General features: G+C 43.6%; 1 protein-coding gene across 5 annotated transcripts in view; it reads right to left on the bottom strand.

Annotated features, from left to right (window-relative positions):
* Positions 1-13,216, bottom strand: part of LOC111253103 (paired box protein Pax-6-like) — a 68,864-nt gene extending 55,648 nt beyond the window's left edge. For 4 of the 5 annotated variants that reach the window (XM_086993457.1, XM_086993458.1, XM_086993459.1 and 1 more), the window contains exon 1: positions 11,084-13,216. In XM_086993457.1, the coding sequence (XP_086849583.1) occupies positions 11,084-11,182 (99 nt within the window). In that variant the 5' untranslated portion in view covers positions 11,183-13,216. Of the gene's footprint in view, positions 1-5,686; positions 7,558-11,083 lie in introns of those variants that run through there. The other variant, XM_022812037.2, reaches the window with a different exon arrangement.
* Positions 13,217-13,250: the final 34 nt, after the last annotated feature.

The raw sequence follows: 13,250 nt of genomic DNA, 5'->3' as shown, positions 1-13,250 counted from the left end.
TGCCTAATGGTGGCACGGGGTGGGTCGCGTTGACATAGACGAATCCTGCCTTCATCGTTTTTCCTCCCCTCCTCGATCCTGTGCGCTTTCTGCTGGTAGAAATCTCGAGGAATTGGGAACATGCGAAAGAGAGCAAAGCTGTTTCGCGCGCAGAAGAGTTAGGAGTGATGCAGGAGCTCCGCGGCGACCAATGGTATTAGTAGTCCTGCCGAAGCACAAGGGGAAGCTGGATACGATATGCCTGCCTGGCAGGCTGCCAGACTCGCGACCAAGCGTTTTCGCTACCTTCGCACCCATTGCTATTATGGCAGTAATGATGATGTGTAACGGCAGCGGCGGTGGCTGTGACAGTAACAACGACGACGTCGACAACTTTGATAAAAGTCGAGGAGCCTTAGTACTCGATTCAGCTGCCAAGAGTACCAGCGTTCCCAGTCGAAGCGAGCGATGGCAGTGTGGAGGGCGCTCACTAAGGATCGCTGCGTGGCTAGCGAATCGTCAGCTGAGTCCGGGGGACGCCGCGCCGTTCGTTGAGCAGTAGTATCAACCGCCACGGCGGCGGTAGCGTTGCTTTTCGGAGGCATAGCCCTAGCGAGAAAATCGCTATTAGCGTATTTGCAAGCGTTCCTTCGAAGCGTTGCTTGTATTTCACTGCTGATGTGTCGTAATAGAGAGATCATCGGCAACCTGTACAAAACTAAGAAAAGTCTAATGCGAACGATACAATATGAAGAGCAGCGTCTGTCTTAAGAGCGTCTTTGTCGTCGTAATTCATCGGAAAAAAGGTATATGATATAGCTTTCAACGAAGCCGTTCAGGGTTACGCGTAAAATAAGCATAGAAGGAAATCATCGTTTTTACAAGACAATATTTTTATACTGAAACATACGGAAAAAGTCAGCTAGTAGCACCGCTTGGCATATTCCGCTAAGCCTGATCTTTAGGACACGTTATTTTTTCATGCCAATTATTTTATACAAAAAGTGGCTATAAGGTGCGCGGCCCTGAGCGCATTAAGCGTCGTATTGCCTAACGCGCATTATGTTTCGCAAAAAAAAAAAACATATGTATATATAATTGATATAAGAAGACCCCTAGTTGAGACTCACTCACAGTTTAATTCATCGGGCAGGTAGAAGTCGGCCTCGGATTCAGCTATCCCAGATCCCCTGCTCTCGTTTACACACCTCGAAAACAAGCTAACTCATTAAAGTAACACATTTATCTGACGGATTTCAATCACTTAACGGTTATACATTTGCATAAAATAATACGCAAACGTGAAAAGATCACAAATCGAAGAGAAATCGAATCTGCAAAGCCAACTCGAAGGGCTCTTTTCGTTTACAGATCATCCCTCGAGCACTCCGCCCTCTCGATCACAGCTTTCTGATATATATCTACATACAAGTTAAATCCTTTGTTGGATAGCACCATTCTCGTTGAGAGCCTTTTGATGACCCCCTGTTGTCAATTTACAGTGCTGAGTCTGAGGTTTTGATCCTCGAACAGAGCCTCTCGATAGACAGTCAGCACCGTCCCACTCTCGAATAGTAGTAGTAGTAGTGACAAATCGTGTTTACTTTGCGGCTTGACCTGCCGCAAGTGTCCGGGGATTAGCCTGAGATGATATGTCCAGAACCCGTCGTGGAGGTTCAAACAGGTTCAGATTCGCAGCCCTATGACCCGCCGAGTTTATGCTGCGGGTTATCAAGGACCGATTGCAGCTTAGCTCGGGCTTCGTTGTCACTGTTGGCAGATTTATGCTACTTATGTCATTCTTCATTCGGGTATATTACTTCGCGAAAAGAGCTATATAATAGACATGCACCAGACTTCATATTTGGACTTTTCTTCTCAAGGGAATGACGCCTTTTAACATCTTTACCTCTCGTAATATGCTGGTCAAACGTTGACTTCAAACATTGCGCAGTGAAGCTGTGCGATTGTGTACGTACTATGAAGAAAAAATTAATTTGATTCGTGACAAAAACTTGTCAAAGGCAAGAAAAATGTGTTGGGGTGTACAAAGCCTATATGATATAGCCATGAAATTGTTTTAACACACACACGTTCCAGTTAGACATTAATTGAATTAATTGATACTGGGGTCCTCAGAAGAACAGGGTGTCACCAACTGGATCATTAGGCTTAAATGTTGAAGTTGATTGTATTATGGCTGTTGGTAGAGGAATGCTGCATTGTCAAAATGGACCAAGCTGAATGCAGATCAACCCGTTGCTTTTGACCTTTCCTAATAAATCGTGTCGGGGAGGGGCTTCAACTATGAAGATTCTCGCTGCCTACCCGCCGAAGACCAATTCGTCGACGAATGCTGCTTGAAGAACGGATGATGGTGAAAGCTACCGTAATACAGGCGTCATTTAAAGCGAACAGCTTTTTAACTCGTACGAGCGTAGAGCCTCAACTAGATCGAATAATATAAATTGAAATAAACGATAGCCTGCGCGGATTTCGGAAGCGTACCATAAATTTACAGAATACTCCTGAATTGGTAGTAAAAAAAAAAACACAGATATCATAAGGTAAAATGGCCGACCGTAAATGGTCACTACTTTTTGACGGTTATTAGAGCCTGTGACATTCTCTTTCTCAAGGAGATTCTTATTACCAGTCAATAACCTCGATAAGCTCACCTATTCCGATTGATCATACCTGCCATTAAAAACATACGTTAATTTTAGTAAATCTACACGGCGCTATGTAACTACGCGCCTCATTTTTTGCATAAGCTTGCGTTTAACTCTAGCAACTGCTCAAGGATTTCGGCAAAAAGCTGTCGATCTCATTTCCTGGACATGACTTCAGCCATGATGTAATTATCGCAGCCGGTCGCTTCTTGTATATATTTGTTGTCCATCTTGAGAATCTAACGAGGTTAAAAGCGGGCCACGCGATGATACCAAATTAAGCAACAGCGACAAATTCACGATAGATGCACTCTAACCAACACTGTGTGTGCTATACGGTACATAGCCGCATCTCTTGGTGTAAATAACATATTCAGATCAGTTTTGCATAATGTATTCATCGCTGGCCGCACTCTCCCGCTGTGTCCTGTTAGTGCCTTGTGTTCGACCAGGACCCTTCGAGCGACGGCACTGTTTAGGCTACACATTGAGTCCCCACACATTGAGGGGCGGGGGGGATGATTGCCCGTTGCTAACCGCCGAGGTGTGCGTTCTGGCAATTACCCGTCAATCTACCAATGGGATCAATAATTTCACCGTAAGCGAGACGGATTCGATTATTAGAACAAGTACCGTTTGAGTAAATAACTACGAGTTTTTCAGCTTATAGATAAATTAGTAGTGAAGGACAGGCTGAAATTCGGATCGAGCATGTAGAAAAGCCATGCTGGCACATTATGTGGTACTGATTGCCACAAGAAGGGTTAAATTTGCAGTTTGTCTAGAATAGCGGCATCAAATTGTCTCGCACGAGATTATTCTCTTACGGAAATTGCTCCGTTGCGCGTTACCTCATTAATTGCCACGTAAAAGCAATAAAACGGTACGAACCTTGATTTTATTGAGACTTGACTATGACATAAATGGCCGCAAGAAGATTTACCTTAAGTTTGCTAGTAAATAAAGCGAGACTTTGAGTCATTTCCCCTTGATGTTCCTATTGCCTCATTCTAACGAACGCATATGCTCGTAGCTGACTTCACGTTGAAGGCCTGAGACGACACATCGAACCGAAATTTGCTACAGGCTAATAAGGGCTTACACATAACACATGCGGCACTATGCAAACTGACTTGTTCTTCACAAGGAACGAGTAATCAAATATAATATGACCAAACAATTATAACGGAAAAGCATTCTGAGCACCAAATCATAGACAGAACCTAAATATGGCTGACGGCTGCAGTGGTTTGCTACAGTTGGATCCCTGTACTGGGTCGGCTTGCCGTTTAACGATCCCCAGAAGCGATAGCAATTATTACGCTTACCGCATCGGATGTATATCTTTAATGCCACGTTAAGAGTACCTCAGTAGCTTAGACATCTTCAAGTCCCTTTCGCTTTCTCGTTGTTCGATCTGTGTGTATCTAACACAATAGCCAAAGAGAACTCTGCGCTTAATTGTCTGTCATCGCTGGCTACAAGTATTGTCCAACGTCTTTGACATTATAAGAAACGCTGGCGTTTCGCCATAGCATGTTCGAGCAGCGTCGCCAATCTCTTTATGATGTCTTTCTTTGCTTTGTTCAGACCCTTGGTCGAGCTTACTTCTAGGCGCGCGCGTAATTTTCTGCTCGAGCATCTTGTGCAGAAGAAATCGACTTAGAGCACATAGCTCCTTTGCTTCCGTAGCTTATAGTGGCTTCTGTTAGCTTCAATCACGCAAGAGCCGATCGCAACAACTGCAGGAGTGTATTCTATGAGCCGATGAAAAACGCCGGCACAGTCTCTCTTTGAATCTCCAATCGACTTAAGGTCCCTGATAGGTCGTTGAAGGTCCGACAAAAACACGACATACGAAAGTCACATTGTGGTAGCAACATCGTCAAGAATAAAGTCATTGGCTATCGTTTGACGAAAAAGAGATGACGAACACTACGCAGCAGGATCGTATATACTCATCAAATAGCGACTGTTTACAACTGTCAAACAGAAACTATCGAAAACCTACTTTAAGTAGAGTAGGAAATATTAGACATCAAGCCAGCAGCCTGGCAGCTTTTCAGCTCTTGAAAAACCTAATGTAAAGCGGATGAATAGGTTGGCGAAAACTTGTAAATATAAATCTAAATCATCTACCGACATGCTTGCAAACACAAAGAGAGGATGGACCGTTGAGTCGTAGTTGTTTATTGTTGCTATGTTACTGTATATCCGTATGTATATATATATATATATATATACATACGGATGTGCATTGTTCTCAGCAATTATTGAAATTTCGGTTGAAAAGTGTGTATTTCTGATAGTGCGACGATTAGCTAAAATCGCTGGCAACCCAGAATGAAAACATAATTCGGAGCCATGACTACGTCAAACAATCTTAAAAACATTAACGAAGTACATCGAAAAATGCTCGGGTCCCGCCAGACAGGATATCGGTTGCGATGGAAGCAACTGAAACGTTTATTTTTCTCTCAAGCAATCCTAGTGCGGAGTCTCAAACTATCGAGAAGATTGGAAAACAACAGGGAAGCGAACCGTGCGACTGGAACATTTCGTTAATAAACATCCATTTCATTGCGTTTGTACAAATAACGAGCGATTACTATGAATAACAGATCTTATTTCAGTACTTTGCTAGCAAGCCGTTGTTATTATTACTATTATTATATCTATGCTTCGTGAGTTCGTGCACGTTTTCGAGCACCAATAGAAATCTGGTTAGAAAACGAGAAACTAACTATCTGTGCCGACTTTGTAGCAAAAACCTCCGAATCCCGAACCAAAGTGTCGTTTCGACGTTCCCATGCTCACAAGCGTATGGTGGGCATACGTGGAGTTCGGTGTTTTTGACGCACGTATAGTAGCGCTCGGCTTAGACACGCCGCGCTATTTTGGTTTATTCTTGTAAACAGACGAGACAATTACATCATTCAGTTATATGTTTGACGTACGGGACTCTTTTCATGTATTCCTGTTTGGTTTTTTTTTTCTGTGCGAATGCGATTACATGTCCTCTTTCTCATTCTCACCTTTAAGAGTTGATGCTGACGTAATGGTTGCAGCCCCGTAGGGTTCAACGATGCTGATGTCACCGAAGATTAGGAAGGGTTAATCTGGTCGTGATCGAACGCCGACTACTATGACGAAATCGTCGCATAAGTTGTTGCCCTTGTTGTTGTTGTTGCTGTTATTGTTATTGTGCTATATTAGTATTGTTTGCAGCAATGGAGAGCAGTACTCTCTGCTGTGCTTGCTAGAGCAGATCGTCCATCGATTGATCAGGTCTGATTTGGGCTGTATTTTTTTTGATGATTTTCCTGGCGCTATTGTTCCCCGAAGTAGAATGGCTATTTTGTCTCCGTTTTCTCTTGTTTACCGTGACGTACACACGAGTAGGAAAACAGGATGTTATGGCAATTTGTACAGGTGAATTGTTATTGTGGTAATAATAGCGTAGCTGGTGGAATAGGGGTTGATTAGCGATTGTAAAGGATGATGTACAATGAAAAGTAAAGGTAGCAGCGTAATAAGCCGTGCCTGTAATCAATGAATTGTATTCAATGATGACGGTGATGTTGCTTTGTCTGTCGCAATAATGTTGTTGTATTTTTCGGATGACCAGTGAGGCTAGTTTCTGAAGATAATGAACGCGATGAAGATAAATGTCTATATCTCGTCTTTCTCTAGGTCATATTATGTACGGTCTATGTACAGACTATATACACTGCACACTACAAAGGTCAGTCCACATTTGGGGTTTGCAGTCACGGGCCCATCGTTTTCAGGGCAGGGGCGACCGACGTTCCGATCGTACCGCCACCCCAGGAGAGGTTAACACCACCTCCACTTCAAAACAACACAACTGATCACGTTCCAGTCTTTTTATACTTCGCCCATAGAATCATTGACTCGCATCGGCTCCATTACATATTAAGTCGTTGTGGTCGACTGAGCTTACGAATAAGAATCTGAAGCGAAATCACAAGAACAGCACTTACAAATTTCACTTTGACACACAGAAAAACGTACGCTGAGCTTTGGAACGTTGAAGAGGAATACACCGCGCTTTAACCTTCTTGGAAAACGAACAAAGGCACTGGACACGGGATTTTCCCGTCTTTGCTTTCTGTTAATTGTCCTATAGTGTTTCAAGAAGTTCGATTAACAACAGAGCATCCTGCCTGTTCTGTTTGGACGACTTCGTACCGCCCAAACTGCTATAGATCGCACGCACCACTGGTGAATGACACGTCAGCTCACGATCGATAGTAACAGTTATACGTGCAAATCAATAATAGTGTATTTCTGTGCCCGCCTGCACTGAAAATGGTTTGAGAGACTATGAAACGGTCACTTGTTTCCGTTCTTCTGCTTATTCGGCTCGATTGTCTGAAATGTCTTCCCACCACGTTAGACCACTGCTGCCGTCATCAAACCTTAGGCCGTTTTATCGGTCGGGATGGCAGCGTCCAAGTAGTGGAACAGCGGACCTTGGTATTTCGGTTGTTGCGTACGTTCGCCTGGTCCTTGGTCGTTCGCGACGGTGGCAATGAGGTCGGGACGGGGAATCGGTGGCTAGCGTCGTCGCCACCACCGTGTCAATCTAGATGCGCTGAGCTACGTCCGCGAGTCTTGCGCACGCGAACGTCCGCTAGCCGTTAGCTTAGGTTAGGGTGGCAACGCGATGGCAGGCGTCAAAGGCGCAATAGGTTGAAGTCGAAGAGGCGCGGGCGTCACACAGTCAGTCACGATAAGTCAAGCGGCAGCAGGCCCAGCTGCGGCGGGACCAGTAGCAGCAGCGTTTTGGGGGACGACGAAAACAAACATCTCTTGCTTACAGTGGAGCCAGCGATGCGCGAGTAAGCGCACATTACTTCCAGAAGAGTGGCCCTATGTAAAGTGCAGAGGGCGCTACTATCGTCGACAGATCTGAGTGTGCGTCATCATTGGCCGGACCGATAAGCCCCGCCCCGCAAGGACCGCCTCCATTGGACGAGAAGTGGGCGCCGCCCCCTTGTCGACTTCGTTAAAATGTACAGTCGCGTACTTGTAGGCCCCCAAAGGCCCAACTGGCGTGCACTAGATGGTGGGTGGTGGTACCCTGGCAGAACGACGCTGGGTCTAGCTGCTGAGTCACAGTGAAAAACAGTACGGACAGACACTAAACGAACGAGCAGCTATAGCGTGCCTATGGCTCCAGGCGCTAGCTTTGATGCTGGGTGGCTGACTAGCAAGCAACGAATTGGCCGACGAAGATAGCGACGAACGACGACACGACGAGCCAATGAATCCTAGAAGAACCTCCGAGTGCGGGGGGGGGGGGGGGCTGAACAGAGGAATACAAAAGAGTTGGAAGTCCTAAGGTTGTTGGCTGAATAGCTCTTTGGTTGTTAGTCTAAACTAGAGCTAGACAGCTGTACGCTATGGCTAAACACTTCATCCAGTAGTAGTTTCGGTGGTGATGAATGTACCATTAGATGCGATTTACGCACAGCCATCCGCTACCACCGCAACTTGACATTTCAGTCGAGGCACACGATAGCTGATGAGAAGCCTTTACTGTAGCTGTCGCAGCTAGCCTCTAGCAAGACCACACATGATTTGACCACTGCGCCCTCGTTCTGTATTGCATGGAACTGTTTAACATTGTCGCGCTTTATACATACATGTTGCCGACAGACGCAGACGAATGGCAATGGGCTAGCTACGGGCCGTTATAAGTTACTTCGGGCCGTACGATAACTTTAGTATGTTGCTCCCATTAACTTTGACTGGGCACCTAATTGTACGCGGTTGTTTTATGATTCGTCATTGACCTAATCTCACTGTACGCCTTTTTCAGCGTAGGACTCAGGGTACGATTTTTCCGACATAAATTTTCTTCTCACCTTTGCTATCCCTCTGTGCGCGGTACCAGCTCACGCATGACGGCACGATGATCTGATGCTGCTGCCCTAACGTATAAACAAGCATGACGAAATTGGTCTAGAACCACGCGCACGTTGCTGTTTGCAAGGGGCACAAACAAGGCCTGTGTTTCTTTGATTAAGTTTACTAACGTGTTAACGTGGGCTAGCATTGATACAGTCTAAATTTCAATCAATTATTCGTGCTTCAGTTTGCAAAGTAGCCGCATAAACGCGACATATCTTCTCTAGCCATGACTTGCCAAACCCTGCTCGATTAGCGGAAAGATCGCGTAACTTCCGGAAATTTTGCGAAAAGATACCACTTATCATAGCTAAGTTATACTGTCAACGTTGTATTCATCGATGATCGATATATCGATCGGACTATCGACACTCGTCCGTTCGCTGTTTGCACAAATTTCGTCACAACATATTCCGACATATAGTTGCGTAGACAGATATACTTACCCGCTGAACATGTGCCATTTAGATAGTCACAGCACGATGCTTTGTGCTAACGCAGTGTATTCTATTTATTTTAGGGAAGCGAGACCCAATTTTCCCGAAATGCGGACTTCAAATTGCCCTAGACTATGGTTCATTGTGTGACAGATTTAAGCAAGCTTAGCTATAGCTCAAAGTGCCACATAATCTTGTCATAATACGTAATGGTTCCATATCAGCGCATTTTTCAATTATCGTGGAAAAGAATAATGTATGGAATACCGTCTATGACCCATCTGATCGTAACTGTAAAAAAATGCGATAATTTTTTTGTGTCATATATCTTGCTGTTAAACGAAATAGAAAATTGTCAATTGTTCTGCTACCATACAAAACGACTATCTCGGCCATAGGGGTTGAGAACCGATTTATCTAATGTTTACTTCTGAACAACTATGCATCCTCACTGTTGATTCATCTACGATATTATCGTGCTTCGTGATCGATAACATCTGCATTTAGTTGAATATGAGATACTTCTAATGAACAGGCTACATAAATAATGGATCGGCAATATAAAACGCAGTATAATGAACTCCATTTTTTATAAGCTCAGTTATTTTATTTTCGATCAAAGTATGCACCATTATTATCTATGGCCCCCTGCCATTTATATGGTAACTTATTTATTCTGTTGTTCTAAGAGTCCAAGGTACAATGATCCATGAAATGTCGAGAATTGAGCACATTAATCCTATAAAAGAATTGTCAAGATTCAGAAAAAATGGCAATTTCTTAAGAGCAGTATTTGGCTATGCTGGATGGCAGAGCCCTCAGTTGCCTCCGTCTATTTGTCAAGTATAACTTTAGGTCAAGCACCCTCACGCAACAAGCACCGTTTACCTCCATTCACTGGCCACTCAATGGGCACATTGTTGATTTTCTCCTCTCAGTGTTGACAGTATGCTTCAACTTTAACCGAATGGACGAGGGCTTATGAAGCTGAACTGGATAACACTGACGTTACATCACCATACAGAAAGTAGATTCAGTTGCACCCACCCACCCACCTACTGACAAGACCGTCTGCCATTATAATAGAGAGCCCAATCTCTTGACAGGTCACAATGAAACGTTTATCCGCATGTTTCCGAATCTTGCTGAAAACCATTTGTTCACTCTTTTTTTTTTTACCTTAATAATCTAGTCTATATGAACAAGTACGCTGTTTACCATGTACCAGCCTTAAATGCTAATACTCGTGCGCTTTGAAGTAGGTTGACTTCTACCACATGTTTCAATTTTTCGTTATGCTACTTTACAAAAGGTCTACCATAAGACCTACAAGATTTTTGAATTGTTCATTTTCCTGCTAGGATTTTTTAAAACATTTTGGTGTTTTTAATTGTAAAACCTTTACTGAAGATGAGATGTACGCAGCAAGCTTTCTCTGCTGCTGTAACACCGAGATAAGACTCGCTAGTATTCTTCTGATTTATTATGGCTTACTACGCCAAAAGTCTAGTAGACAATATCTGAGTGGGCAATCCCGTAAAAAATACATATCCATTCAGATAGAAAAAAGTACACAACGTCGCATCGATCGAGTCAGCTTGGAGTATGAAGTATAAAGTGTTCATCACACTTCATACTAAGAAGCATATCTATTGATCAACTGGCCAACTCCGGTAGCATAACATCGATCAACGAATCGCAGTTGAGAGAGGTTCTGCAGAGTTGGTCCTATGAGAGCGGAACAGAATTATCGACGGAAAAAGTTTACTATCTAACACTTACACTATGCAAATGTTAGATAGTAAGATAAGTAAGGTAGAAAGTTAGCGACGTTGTTTTATCAACGGTATTTACAAAACAAAACTTGGGTAGGGAGGGGAGTTGCTGCTGGTCGGGATTTCTCCCATCGCGTTGTTTATTCATTCAAACAAAGGATTATTTAGGTCTAATGGTTGTGTTTCTCGGCACGTCCAGAACAAGTATAAGTGATTAATATGTTGAATGATTTTCATTCTCTTAAGAAGAGGTTGCTAGAAGGGACTTCGGATCGTCACTTACCATTATAATTGTTGCGCAATTACGTTTTGCTAGAATGAACATCGTTACATCCGCTATGGATAATAATGCATTCTTAATTGGCCCGCTAAATAGGTCCATCGTGATGGCGTTGAGAACAAAAGTTAGGTGATGTGTTGACTACTGGTCCCTTCACAGTCGACCCACCGCTTTGCTACGGTTGACCTGTCGACGCTTCACCTCGCAACCATTGCACTTTTTTAAAATAGAACTAAGTAACCGTGTGCGACAAAACTGCCCGATAAAACATCGCCATACCTTAATTACTTTCTGAATTGAGCAGAGGTATACCTAACAACGGTTCCAGCGCGCTCATTCTTCCGACCTGGGTCACAATTCTTTCAGTGCCTTAAAACGAACAGCTGGTGAGCAAGCAATGGATGGAGACATACTATGTAGAAATGCAAATGGTAGATAGATGACAATGATCTAGAATACGGCAGAGCGTTAGACCAGTTGGGTAAGGACGAGTTCACCTAACACATTTTTTAAAAGTCATCATTCAAAGAAAGAATGATCAGTTTGACACTGGACCGCATTTGCTTGTAACGGTCTAATAATTGTTCAGTGCTTCCGTCAAGGTAATTGTAATCAATTATCAGGATCATAACAATAATGCTAAGTGATCTAGAAAAATCCGTGCTTCAACGCTGTCCATGAAACGATAGTGATCATAGACACAATGATAATCAGTGTGCATACGTGTGTCGGTTTTATAGCGTGCTATAATGGCACGGGTTGTCGTAGTAAAATGAAGCTGAAGACGTTTCTTTGTAGAACTCGTGCCGACTAGATGCCTCTTTCAAGTGAACAGATGATAATGAAACGGCCCAGATAAGCACTAAGCTCATGATTGCTTCGTCGTATGGAAGAATATCCGCGTATTTCAGCGGCGTTTCAATGACGGCAGTTCGATAGAAAGTGACGGGGTCGAAAGAAAATAAATACACTATGATAACAATGAAAAAAGAGAACCTGAAACCAAGCTGCTCCATCAGATATTTCATAGTGCAAAGTAAACGGCAGTGAGGTATAGAGGACAGAGATGCAGCGTGTAACGAAGGGAAGTGCCATTTGAGTTTTAATAAGGCAACACTGTGACAGCAATCGCATTGCATCGATGCTTATTATTTTCTTTGAAATGTTGGGCCACCTGACGGCGTTTAGCGGCGTCATTTGTCCAAAAGACTGCTCTATGCTATGATCGAACCTTTTATTTTACCTACTTAATTTTTGTAGGCGCTCAAAATGGACCACTTTCGTTAGTTAATTCATAGGACATTCTTCTTCGAAATCGAATTCAAGGACACTGTACCACACGCTCCGGCCAAAGTTTGTGTTGTCCTTGAAAGCGCAGTAGTGTTGACCCGCCTTCTAGAAGAACTTCGATTCAAAAAACTTCGTGCGCAAAATTCGGGCCCTATCCCTGCTTCTAGCTCAGGAAAACCGTCTATGTGTTTCACACGGGGCAGATACTGCATGGGTGACTCAGGACAGCATGCCACAATTGCAAAAAAGATCACTAAAGCACTCATTGCAATCAGCTGATCTCGCGACCTCCAGCCACCATCTATTTTCGGTTGCTAAAGCATCGCCGAACATCAAGGTTTCATTACAGAACATCGAACAAAAGTAGCATATTTCATTTTTTTCGAGGTTCGGCATGGAGAAATTTGAGCGTCTGGGTTAGGATTATGGGTGGTGGACTAACTAGATAGTACGAAAAGCGCAAGTAGACTAGCCAACCTGCCACCGGGTAGTGTGTTATCTTTCCGACTGCAGTGTGTGTCATTTTGGGAGAAAAGGCTAGGAAAATGCGTTCTTTTCTTTTGTTCCGTTGACCAAAAATATGCAAATTTACCGCTGGAGAGTGAAAATCAGTCCCGTTAGACGGAACGGCACGAGGTCTAATTGAGTGGGCCTCTTGTTGCGGGGCGCCACTCAATGGCGCTGCACGCCAAAATTATGGAGTTCATCTGTTTCTTTTAGAAATCCCTGAGGATCATAGGGCATGAGGAAATCGCGAGAAGGTTCGGACAGCGCAGCGTAAAGTTGAACTTACTTGATGCTGGAGGATACCGGACGCAGAATGATAATATTTTGCCAAATACTATACCCGAGCTATAATAGATAAAATATCATAGTATAA

The sequence above is a fragment of the Varroa destructor genome, unplaced genomic scaffold, assembly GCF_002443255.2.
Source record: "Varroa destructor unplaced genomic scaffold, Vdes_3.0 BEIS01000006.1, whole genome shotgun sequence".
Lineage (NCBI taxonomy): Eukaryota > Metazoa > Arthropoda > Arachnida > Mesostigmata > Varroidae > Varroa > Varroa destructor.
This window is presented reverse-complemented; position numbering and strand designations above follow the sequence as displayed.